The 12,538-nt window shown below is 44.3% G+C and overlaps 1 protein-coding gene across 2 annotated transcripts; it reads left to right on the top strand.

Annotated features, from left to right (window-relative positions):
* The first annotated feature begins 5,256 nt into the window (after positions 1-5,256).
* On the top strand, positions 5,257-11,621 carry LOC149303622 (galanin peptides-like). Of its 2 annotated transcripts, none has more exons than XM_089481299.1 (5): positions 5,257-5,337; positions 6,615-6,669; positions 9,227-9,352; positions 9,446-9,520; positions 11,530-11,621. In XM_089481299.1, the coding sequence occupies exons 1-5, from the start codon at positions 5,257-5,259 to the stop codon at positions 11,580-11,582; spliced, it is 390 nt and encodes a 129-aa protein (XP_089337425.1). In that variant the 3' UTR covers positions 11,583-11,621. The 2 variants fall into 2 exon arrangements, with proteins under 2 accessions (XP_089337425.1, XP_089337426.1); XM_089481300.1 differs by having other exon boundaries at positions 9,263-9,352.
* The last annotated feature ends 917 nt before the right edge of the window (positions 11,622-12,538 follow it).

Genomic DNA, 12,538 nt, shown 5'->3' on the forward strand with positions numbered 1-12,538 from the left:
AACATTTTCATTTATCTCTATTGAAATGTAATTTATTTTAACCCAGTTCTCCAATCTGTCAAAGTCATGCTGAGTTGCGTTCCTGCTTTCTGTGGCATTAGCTCCCCTTCCCAGTTTTGTGACATTTGCAAATTTGATCAGCATTTTCTGCAGTCTTTCAGCAAAACCATAAATAAAAAGGGTGAACAACACCAGATTTAGTATAGGTTGTGAAGCTCTGGTGGCCCAACCAACTACAATTCCCAAAATTCCATAGCATGGAGCCAGGGTGATTAAAGTGGTGTCAAATTGCAATATTTCTTCAGTACAGATGCATGAAGGGTATTCTTCATGGTAATGTCCCAACAGTGGAATTTTGTCCCTAGAGCAAATCACAACATGCTAGTGTTTATGCTACAGCTTAAAACACCACTTTCCCAAATATGCCTGGCTTCTCCGTTCCATTGTATAACAAACTCCAGGAGTACATGATCACTTCCACCTTAGGATCCCACCACTTGCACTCCATTAACTAGGTCATCCCTGTTGGTTAGGATCAGATCTAAAATAGCTGATCCCCTTGTTGCCTCTTCCACCTTTTGGACAATGAAATTGTCTCCAAGGCAAGTGAGGAATTTGCTAGACCTTGAGGATTTGGCTGAGTTTCACTTCCAGCAAATATCAGGATAGTTGAAGTCACCCATCACTACAACATCTCTCCTTTCTGAGTGCATGGTCATCTGTTCTAGAAAGACATCATCCAATTCCTCCACCTGATTTGGGGGTCTGTAGAAGATTCCCACAATAACATCCCTTTTGTTTCTCTCCCCTTTAATTTTTATCCAGATGCTCTCAACCTGGCTTCCAGGATCCATGTCCTGGATCTCTTCACTGGTGTACCCAGAACAATGGATGCAAGCTACAAGAAAAGAGATTCCACCTCAACATTAGTAGGAACCTCCTGACAGTAAGGGCTGTTCGACAGTGGAACACATTCCCTCGGAGTGTAGTGGAGTCTCCTTCCTTGGAGGTCTTTAAACAGAGGCTGGGTGGCCATCTGTCAGGGATGCTTTGATTTAGATTTCCTGCATGACAGGGGGTTGGACTAGATGGCCCTTGCAGTCTCTTCCAACTCTATGAGAATTCTATGATTCTACTGGGGTTTTCTGTTACTTCCATTATAAAAGTTACAATTCCGGATCCATTTAGTGAGCCCTGCTAAACTAAGCTGGACTTGCTTCTGAGTTTCTAGGATTATACTGTAATGATGAAGCAAAGGTTGCCCAGAGGAGCAGGGGTGACTGAATTGTACCAAACTTTCCCACTGGCGGTCTCCAAATGTGGTGGATTGCAACTCCCATAATCCCAGAGCCAGCATTGCTGGAAAGTACTGCATTATGGAAGGCTGTTTATATAAAATCTGACACTATACAATAAGCAGAATGATGCAACATAATGAGGTACATCTTTATTTATTTATTTATTGCATATATACCCCACTTTCTCCTGGGGTGAGATCTAAGGTAGCTATCATTACTTTGTCAGCCTCTAGGATACAGAACCATGTAAGTCAATGGAGTCAGTGAAGCATCATGGCCCAGGCATGGGACTTGGTATACACTTCAAAAAGTGGAGCCGTGTTTGGGCATGGGAACCATGAAATTAAGGAACACATTTTGCAAGGCAGCCTGAATTTAATTGCAGGTCGACAAGGTGCGTGTTATACTGGGAAACTGGAAACATTTGTGGCTTTGGGGTCTTATACATATATACAGGGAAGTATGCTTGGATGAACTTCACATCTATGTGTTTCATCATATAACACAACAGTAGACCAAAGACCTGGACTGTTGTTGTTCTGTAGTTTTTGACATGTTGACTCATATCATGGGGTGTTCTTGGCATGATTTGTTGTGCTTTTGCCTTCCTCTGAGTCTGAGAATGTGTGACTTGCCCAAGGGCACCCAGTGGGTTTCCATGGCCAAGCAGGATTTGAACCCTAGTCTACAGAGTTGTAGTCCAGCATTCAAACCTTTATACAACACTGGCTCTGAGTACTTGGATACTCTGTAATCATTTAGTGACAAGATTACAGAAAAAGGCCTTCCAATGTGCACATTTTGCTAGCTCCAGTAAACAGGGAACTATTATCCAGATCTCTCCATTTCCCCTACTTCTTTTTTTTTTTTGGGGGGGGGGGCGGGGCAGGGGGACCAATAAGACAATTGTGGAATCCTGTTTTCAGAAGCCCTCCTCCAGTTCTTCTTGAGGAGTCAATTAGGGCTAATTACCCCCCAATTTTCCAGCCATTTGCTGACAAAGGATGAAAATAAATTACACATTAAAAGACACTGGAGCATCTTCCCCCACTCCATCCCATTGAGTCTCAAGGGACTATTAAAGTCAATTATGCAGATAGCCCTACATGCTTTTGTCTGTGGAGTAATGACGCACCCAAATCTGTAATTCCTCTCTCTATAAAACCTGGTATCCCTGCTGTTTCATTGATCAACAGGTCCAGCAATTCAAGACAGATTGCAAGGTTTGTATTGTAAGTAAGGAGTTTGGGGCCTTAAGGATATCAGTTAAGGGCTGGGGTTAAGAAGTTGGCTTACAGAAAATGGTTTATATAACATGGTTTATATAAAATGGTTTATTTTATATGTAACAAGCTTGCCAGATGATGCAGGTTCTTTCTGAAATGTGTATGACCAAAATGTTACGAGGTGTTCCACATTTTTACTGATAGAACTCAGGCACTTCAACAATCGTAGAACAGGCAGAAGTTCCAGAGGTGAAGTCTTTTCCATCAGTACTTTATGCCACAAAAAGTTGTGCCTTTTCGGAGTGTTATGTTTGATTAGATGCATGTTGCCTTTCATGTATCCTTGTGGTGGCTCTTCTATACTGGTTGATCAGTGAATCTGTCCTGTGTTTTAGTTTGATCTTTTAAGCAGCTGAATTATGGGGCTGTACAGACGTGCAGCAGGATGTTTCCCCTTTTTGCCCCAGATTGGGGCCACGGCAAACACATGCCGTGGCCCTGTTCCACCCCTCAGAGGACTCAAAAAGAAGCTGCCCCAAGCGGCTCCTTGGAAGGGGCGTCATAAGTGCTGCGGTACAGCGTTATGACGACCCTTCTGTGCTATGCTGTTTGGTTGCTGTGCTGGAGGTGCATCATGGCATGCCATCTAGAAGGGCATGCACCATATGGTGCCCAGGCAGCGGCGTAAGGGCTTGGAATGTGCAGACGCTCAGCTCTCACCCTGCCCACAGGCTGGCACAATGTGCCGGCCTGTATAGCCCCTTTGGGCTAAACAGACAGGTCAAATGATGTGGCTTTGGGCCACTTTGGAGGTGTGCTGTTTAAATGATGCACATATCCTAAGAGACCAGAAGCCATGTGGCTTCCGCACTCCGATCCTGAGGACTGGAGCGTGGCTTCCGCATGGTTTCCAGCCTCTTAGGACATGCATATTGTTTAAACAGCACACCTCCAAAGTGGCCTGAAGCTGAAGGCTTTCATGGCTGGCATCCGTAGTTTTTGTGAGTTTTTCGGGCTATGTGGCCATGTTCTAGAAGAGTTTCTTCCTGGCATTTCGCCAGCATCTGTGGCTGGCATCTTCAAAGAATGCATTTTCTGAAGATGCCAGCCACAGATGCTGGCAAAATGCCAGGAAGAAACTCTTCTAGAACATGGCCACATAGCTCGAAAAACCCACAAAAAACCATGGCCTGCATCCACTTCCTTTGGCCAGTCTGGTTGGGCCCTACATCTCCTAAACAGGGGAAGGCAATGGCAGAACACCTCTGAACAAATATTGCCAAGAAAACCTCATAATAGGATCTCATTAGGGTCACCATAAGTCGGAAATGACTTGAAGGCACACAACACACACACACACACACACACACACACACAGAGGTTTGAAACCTCAGATAGCTCCTTTAAAGTTTGGATTAAAACTCAGAGTGGATTCGCTGCCCTAATACCACGAGAATCAACAGACACCACAGGTATAAACACTATATTCCTTACTGTACCTTACACACTGCTTGTAGTCCAACAGGTTTTGCAGATATCTTAGGACTTTATCACATCAGGCTGCTAAGATGCCACAATCACGTTAGTGTAGAAAATGCAAACATACTGGTTTTGGGACAGTAATTTTTGCACAGCTCTTCAAAACTGCCATGGTACTGCTATAGTCCTGAGTTCTGTCTTCTACCCACGAGCCTTCATAAAATTGCCTTCCTGCCCTATGTCCTTCCCAGTGTGCCTTTTGGTCTGTGTTTTTAATATTTTAAATGCTGTGGTCACAGCAATTGATTACTGTACATACCCATGTATAAGTAGAAATTTTAGGCAAAAAGTGATCCAAAAAACCTGAGTCGATTTATCCAAGGGCCAATGTAAGTACTGTACTTTAACTCTTATTTTAAAATTTATTATTATTATTATTATTATTATTATTATTATTATTAAAAAGGAACCATTCCCTGGTGAAAGGCAAGAGTTTAATCTGTCCTAGAAGCTGTAATTTTGTTAGTTCTTTGGCATTGTTATCCTTTGCCTCATCCTTTACTTCATCCTTCACATCCTCTGTTACATGCCCCAAGGTTTTACCCTCGATTTATCTACAGGTCATATCAAAATCCATAATTCTGGACCCAAAACCTGCCCTTGACTTATACATGAGGTCAACTTATAGTTGAGTACATATGGTTAGTAAAAAAAAATGAAAAGAAAATAAATTGAAAAAAGAAAGGAAAATAGCAAAGAGGAGAAGGAAAAGGACAAAGGAGCATATTTATGCTCACATGCACCATCTGACTGCCTGACTATCAGAACTGCAGTGGGAGGAACCTATCACATGTGAATCAATAGTGGAAAAGCAGCGTAACTGGGAGACATTGACGGGGTTCACACATCAATGAAAAGGAGCACTCCAGAAAGGCTCAGAAGCAGCAGCAGCTACAGGATAGACACGGCATTGTATAATAAGGTATGATCACTGACTCTATTATTTCACTGTAATTCTGCTTTGGCAGTCTCGTGTGATAAAGTCCTAGGTGCTTGAAAAATCTGTTTGACTAGACAACACCAATAGGAGACATTGTATAAAAGCACCAATGCTTCTATTATTTGACTTTAGCCTTTTATGTTATGTCTGTCTCTGTCCTGTTTTCCTGGATAGAGAATGAGATGTAGCACAAAGGAACGGTGGGATTGGACACCAGGAACTCTTTTTTAGTTTCTATTCTTTCTTGCATTAGATGTGGAGCTCTCGGGCCATGTTCTGTCTCTCTTTGATCCTCTGTGGACTGCTTGGGGAATGCTTTGGAATTGCACTTGCGGTGAGTTAGATTAATTACTCCAGACCTATCCTGTCAAACCTTCTTGCTAAACAGACATCAGGGTCTCTGCACTTTCCATCCTCATTGCTTATGGTGCAGTCTGGTCTGCAGATACAGAAGAAACATAGTTGTAGAAACACCATGTCTAATCACAGATGAAAGATTCCAATAGTGCATGCTTTTAATTGGAACACTAATTGTGAAGAGTTTACTTATGAGTAAATTCATGCTTGATTCTGAATAGAATCTGCTCGTTGTGAAGAGAATATTGCTCTGCAGAAGATTCTCTTAAAGTCAGTATCTAGTAAATCTCTCCCAATAATGGACCAAGTTGCCTTTTCTTTCCTATGACACTAGGGAGACTTTGTATACATGTACAAACACACACACACACACAGGGTTAGTAAATTAGAGGGAAGGGGTGGAGAGAGGAAAACCAGTAAAACTAAGCCTTAAAACATAATCTCATGTAAATCTCAAGAACAAAGCTACATCCAGAACTGAAGGGGTAGAAAATTACTTTCAAACCAGGAATTATTCTCTGCAATTCTGATCCCATTTTAAGAAAATGAGAGATGAAGGGGGAAATATAAAATCTATTGAAGAAAGGAAATCTATATGTCTGATAGATACTGAGTGACAGCCTGGTGTCCAGTTCTGTACATGCTGTATTTCAAGGGAGATCCCTTCAAGGCAGGCCATTCCACTTTAATTTTGTATGTTGTGCTTTCTGCTTACTGAAATAAATTACTGGGATCACACAGTTTGTTAAAGCAGTGGAAACCTCCAAGTGGCTGTAGCACCTCTTATTATTCCTTACATATTGGGAAGGGCAAAACTCCATCTCCTCCTCTCCTCTCCATAGGAGTACAGATTCCTTCCTCAGCTAAAGGAGAGCAAAATACTTTGAAATGTGTTTTCAGGGACTCATCCAGCTAAGAATCTGGAAATGCAGAGGACAGGTTGTGGCAGTCCTAGTTGATCTGTGCCTATTGGAAGTGATGGTATATACTGTATATGTAGGTCAGACTAGATTAGTGCTTCTTGAATTGTTTGGTATTGGGGATCATATTTCTCCTCCAATGTGTCAGGGATCATACAATGGGAGTTATGCCTACTGTCTACAACTGTTTCTTTCTTTCCTGAAAACTCTCCAGGCACTGGCAGCTGATCATAGCCTGGCACCAGTCCATGGCCTACCACCTTGAGTAGCACTGGTCTAAGTGATGATGGCAAAACCCTAACTTACTATAACATTCCTATTTTTGTTTCCATAGCCCAAGGACAAGCGTGGCTGGACCCTGAACAGTGCTGGCTATCTGCTGGGACCCCGTAAGTTAACTCAAGTTTTGGGTGACATAAGAAAGATAACAATCAAAATGTAAAGCAGGGACGGGCAACTTGTGGCCTCCAGGCGTTTTGGACAGCCACTCCCATCAGCCCTAGCTGGTGATGAGGAATAATTGTGGTCCAACAACATCTAGGGAATCTTATATCCTCCATCTCTCAAAAATCATCTTAAAGGCTAAATGTACACTTACTGAAGTCATGTCCCAATCCATAAAGTGGGAGTTCTAAGCAGGATTGTAAGATTGTGCTGTAAGAGATCTGCTACTTTGGCAGAGAGGGACAAAGTGATAACCTCCATATGCTATTGAACAGCAGCACTCATAATCCCTCACCACTGGCTTTTCAGGTTGTGGTCCAAATACGAGGTACCAATAGCTTTCATAGGATCCCCACCGCTTCTCTGGTGGTGGAAGAAAGTAGATGATAGCCATAGCTGCTTTTGGAGAACACATACATTTTGATGGTCCCATTGTGTTCTGCTCAAATAACTTTTTACAATCCTTCCTGGTACTTCAGAAACTTGCAAAATCTGTCTGACTACTAGAAATGGAATGTGGAGAAAGAAAACCAATGTGTACACTACAGGCAACTATGCTCATCCATAACATGCAATGAATTTTTATATTCATTTCTATAGCTATGATGAGAAGCCGTGGCCCTCCAGAAATTGCTGGACTGCAGCTCCTGTCGGCCCTGACCATAGTGAGGGATGCTGGAAGTTTCAGAGGCCAGAAATAGCTGGAGGGCCAGTGCTGGCTACCTCTGTTGCACAAGTAATCCAACCAGCAATGCAGGTTAAGTTTTCACATGAATTACTATTCCACAGAATAATAGGGTTGCCATAATGGAGGACCTCCAAACCGGGACAAATGTAGGACAAGGTTTAAAAATGTAGGACATTTTTTTAAAAATTTCCTGGCTAGGAAATTTAAAAAAAAAAGTCCTAGATTTTTAAACCTTGTCCTCGTCCTCCTCCTCGCGGCCTGGGAGGGAGCCTAGGCCTGCTCCCAGGCCGGGAAGGGCGCGGGGAAGCTTGGCATCGCGGCGATCGCCGCGGTGCCAGGCTTCCTCCTCCTCCTCCCGGCCTGGGAGGGAGCCTAGGCCGGCTCCCAGGCCGGGAAAGAGGCGGAGGCCGCCCCTCATCGCGGCAATCGCCGCGAGGGGAAGCGGCCTCCTCCTCCTCCCGGCCTGGGAAGAAGCCTCGGCCGGCTCCCAGGCCGGGAAGGAGGCGGGGGCCACTCCTCATCGCGGCGATTGCCGCGATGAGAGCAGCCTCCGCTTCCTCCCCGGCTTAGGAGGAAGCCTGGGCCTGGCTCCCAGGCTGGGAAGGAGGCGGGGGCCACTCCTCATCGCGGCGATTGCCGTGATGAGAGCAGCCTCCGCTTCCTCCCCGGCTTAGGAGGAAGCCTGGGCCTGGCTCCCAGGCTGGGAAGGAGGCGGGGGCCGCCCCTCATCGCGGCGATCGCCGTGGTGGGAAGCGGCCTCCTCCTCCTCCTTGGCCTCGCGGAGGCCTTGAGGACCCCGCGGCCGGAGCTCCGACCGCGGAGCCGCCTCCAAGGCCTCGCTGGGGCCCGGGAGGGAGCATCTCCGCGGCTGGAGCTCCAACCGCGGAGAGCCTTCCCAGGCCTCAGCAAGGCCTTGGAGCTGCCGCAGGGCCTGAGGTGGCCGCGGTGGGCAGGGCCATCCCGGTTTGGGCGCCAAACTGGACCGGGACCGGCTTGGCACCGCCCAAACCGGGATTGTCCCGCCCCCTGGCGGGATATGGCAACCCTACAGAATAATCAATAATTCTTGTATTATTTGTTTGTAGCACATTGCTGGCCTAAGGTGGGAGGGGAGTGCAGCCCATGGGCCACGTGTGCCCCAGGGCCATTTTTATAGCCCCCAGGGGCTCTCAGTCAAGATTTTATTTTTGCAAAAAAAAAAAAAGTGTTTGTTCCAGAATGCCACCAAATTCACTCTAGTGGCATGAATGGCATTCCCACCACATTTGGAGACCCCCTGCACCCCCAGGGGTAAAAAACAAATTTAGCCAAATTTTGCAAAAAATTCTTTTGCCCCAAAATGTCCTCCAGGGGACCTGGGGTGCATTCTCACCATATCTTGTAATCTTCCTTGTTGAATTTAGGCCTAGGAGAGGCCTTCTTTGAAGCAAAAAATGAATAGAAAGTGACTTTTGCTCACTTCCAGTAGTTAATAAATTCTTCTTCTGGGTCTAAAATGGTTCAGGACACCCTCAAATCACAGTGAAAATGCCTCCCTTCCTGCCTTGAAGACCTTTGGGGAAAAGAAGTTTTGATTTTCTTTTTGTAGGTGCAATGGAGGAGTGTGGCCTTCCATGATCTCCTGGGAGGCTAATGCACCCCCCTGGGCTTCCACAGTTTCCCACATAAGGGAAAAGAAAACATTCTTTTCAAACTAATGAACGTTTCTTTCCTGGTCTCTTAGGGGTTGTGATTCTTATATGCCACCAGGCAAACCAGGCAATTATTTTGTATCCTTGCTGTAATTTGTCTTCTTTTTTATTTAACTGCTGCAGCACTTCTCCCCTTCTACTCTCCTGTTCCCAAAGCAGATGCCCACCAGACTTTGCCTGATAAAGGAGGCCTGGCTGGTAAGCGAGATACCATGGAGGACTTGTATTCTCTAGGGCAAGACCCCTATGGTGAGTAAGTGCCTCTACCTGATTCTTCTGTCCTGACTCAGTGTTCTCCATTCCTTTGCTCTGACCCCTTCAGCTGTTTCCTCTGTGTTTCAGGGCATGCTGTGCACCCTGGAGAGGACAGCAACCTCCAAAGTATGATGGATTTTCTCTCTTACCTAAACCTTCGAGGTGAGTTTAGAGGGCAGTATCTTTGCTAAAAGAACAATGTGTATGCACATACCTACATATGGACAGAAAGATGAGAAACCTCTGGACTTCTACTCCTTCTCAAAGAGGAGGTAGCACATCTCCACAAGAAAGCATATGTATTGCATGCAAAAGGTTGCAGATTCAGCCCCCACCATCTCCATTTAGTTAGGAGTTCATAGAATAAGTTGATGGCTAACACCCTCTACCAATCAAAGTAGGTAATACTGAAATAGATGGACTGGAGAGCAAAGCTTCAATGCATTATTTGTTTGGGCTACAACCTTCAGACTCCCCCCATACAGTATGGAAGTTATAGTCTCCAAAGTATATTTTCCAAGCTATACTTAGGAATATGTTTGTGCCAGGAAATTTTCACATGATCTGTTTTAATATCTAATCCTGTTCAGTTGTACTAAATAATGCTCTGAAGTTAGTAAAAGCAGCTTCCAACATCATGGTGATGCCCTTTATTGGTATAAGCAATCATTTGGACAAAAGTGATGGAACCACCTCTTTCCATCTTCCTTTATCTTTATCAGGGCCTCCCCTTCACAGGCTGTCTGGAATTCTGTTAGAGACATACACATCTTTATGTCATGCTATGTATGCAGGGCCATAAAGTTACCATTGCACAACAGACACATTCTGCTGATTATGGTGGAAGCGGAGTCATCAGACAGCATGTTCATCTGTGCCTTTTCTTTGCAAGTTGTGCATTGTGCAGTTCATGTTATGCACGTAATCCTATATTTTGCATTGTGGTTGTGCATCTTGTATTGTGCGTATTGACACTTCATCATTGACATGTGTTGCACAATGTTGCTATTCTGGGTTTAGTAGTGCTCATGTAGTGTATAACTGCATGTGAATATTTACACTCCTTTGAGAGGATGTGCGATTGCAGCAGCCTATGTCATTTGCATGGTTTCTTCCTTGCAAGTCTCCAACCGTCTTTTAATCCAGATAAATATATGATAATTGGAGCTGAGTGAGAGAGAGAATGAATGAATGAATCTGGACAGGGAAGTGGGAAGAGGGAAGAAGAAACATGAAAAGGTGTGGGACAAATGGGCACAAATGGCCAGTCTGGGGAAGTCCTAGAACATAGGAAACTGCCCTATACAAATTTTAGATTATCAATCAACATCTGACAACAGCTTTCCAGGAACCTTCCAGCTTCACTCTTTCCTGCATTGGAGTGGGTAAAGCAAACCAGAAATCAAAAACTTGGTGGGAACACATGTGAACCTGAGTTTTTGATTTGTCATTCTTAAAGAAGTTGTATCATATATTCATATATGATAAAAGAGATCCAGTGTGGTGTACTAGTTTGAGCATTAGACTATTATGGCCTTTATCACATGTGAGGAATTTCTCTTAATTTCGAATGAAAAGAAAGTGGGGCCAGAACGCATTCACGTGAATTCGCTAGTTCAGTGAATTTACGTGAATGCGAATTGTGTTCAAACTGGCTTCCCATTGCCCAAAAATAGCATACCATTGCCCAAATTTGCGTGTAGTAGTCTATCACACAATAACGTTAAACCCCATGATTGCATTTGAATTGCCATTCGATTATACTTCCAATTTCCCTTGTCTGATAAAGTCCTATGACTCTGGAGTTTGAATCCCTGCCACTTCAAAGATAATACTTCTTGGATGTGTGAGGATATGGTTTGGGTGGGGTAACCCCTGCATAGCGTAGTAGTTTGAGTCTTGGCCTACAACTCTGTAGACCAAGGTTTGATTTTCTACTCGGCCTTGAAACCCACAGGGTGACCTTAGGCAAGCCACACTCTCTCAGCCTCGGAGGAAGGCAATGGCAAACCTCTGAACCAATCTTGCCAAGAAAAACCCATGATAGGTTTCCAGCTCATGTTTTCCTTGGGCGTGTGGTATGACCACACTACATATAGGCAAAATATATGTAAAAGAAAAAAGAACTGGCATGGATAAGAACTTAAAAACGCTTGTGTTTCTTTTTACAGACCAAAGAGCTGTTTCACGCCTGGCCTTTCCAGAAGAGTCAATGCAAAAGTAGTGGCCTCTGACTTGTGCTTGCTAGTGCCACAGTTCCTCTTTTCTCTCCCCTTATCTCTTCTCTCTCTCTCTCTCTCTTTTTGCCTTCTTTTATTCTGACACATTCCTGGGTTAATATATGCTGCTGCCCAACCCTTCAACACTCACTAGAGACTGCTCTGCCTCCTGTGCACTTGGCAAAACTGTTGTCCACTTTCACCCCCCACCCCATGCTTTCACTCCTTCTCAAATTTATAATCTTTCAGGGAAAAGTTACTTTTTTGGAGAACAGATTCCCCTGCTGAAGCGGTCTCTTTATCCCTTGCTGCAACATTTTCACTTAAGTAAACTAATTTCCTCCTGTCTGTGGTATGGAGAAACTAGAACTTGGGGCTGCACTTGTGCCTCAGAAACTCAAATGTGGGAGAAGCCTTGTAGACTCACTGAATAAACTTTTCTAAATTGCTTGTCTCCAGTACTGATGTATTTGAATGATTAACAGTTGTAGGGAGCAAGATGGAATCAGATGCACCATATTTAGAATTCTTAACCATTATGGCTCTGGGAGTTGTAGTAATTTTTCCAACCACTTGACTCTTGTTCAGAGATCTATGCATCCGTGTGCAAAGTCTTTTGCCTCATTTTTCAGAGACGGATTATCAACAATGCTTATTCACCCTCCCTGTTATTACACTCCAATGCCTCTTATGTCATGTGCATTGCCTACTACATGCTTGGATTTGGATGACAGGCGCTTGTTCTTAAAAAGAGGGGATGTATATGTTTTGAGTGTGAAGTCACAACAACATTTGCAAAGTGTTGCTCTCTTGCCATACCATGCCTGTAAGCCTTTCTGGGAGCAGCCATAGTTTAGGAGTAAACCTTATGCTTTATGAACAGAAAGCCCCACTTTTAATTGCTGGTGTCTCCATTTGGATGGATCAGGTACCAAGTGATGGGAATTACTTTGGCTGAGAC

Source organism: Sceloporus occidentalis, unplaced genomic scaffold (genome assembly GCF_023333645.1).
Source record: "Sceloporus occidentalis isolate IW3139 unplaced genomic scaffold, rSceOcc1.0.p SCAF_14, whole genome shotgun sequence".
NCBI lineage: Eukaryota > Metazoa > Chordata > Lepidosauria > Squamata > Phrynosomatidae > Sceloporus > Sceloporus occidentalis.

Excerpts from the sequence above, each read along its gene's own strand:
- LOC149303622 (XM_089481299.1), top strand. The coding sequence starts at position 5,257 with ATGTGGAGCTCTCGGGCCATGTTCTGTCTCTCTTTGATCCTCTGTGGA. Across the intron at positions 5,338-6,614 it reads GCTTTGGAATTGCACTTGCG|CCCAAGGACAAGCGTGGCTG; the intron begins GTGAGTTAGATT and ends TTGTTTCCATAG. Across the intron at positions 9,521-11,529 it reads CTCTTACCTAAACCTTCGAG|ACCAAAGAGCTGTTTCACGC; the intron begins GTGAGTTTAGAG and ends TTCTTTTTACAG.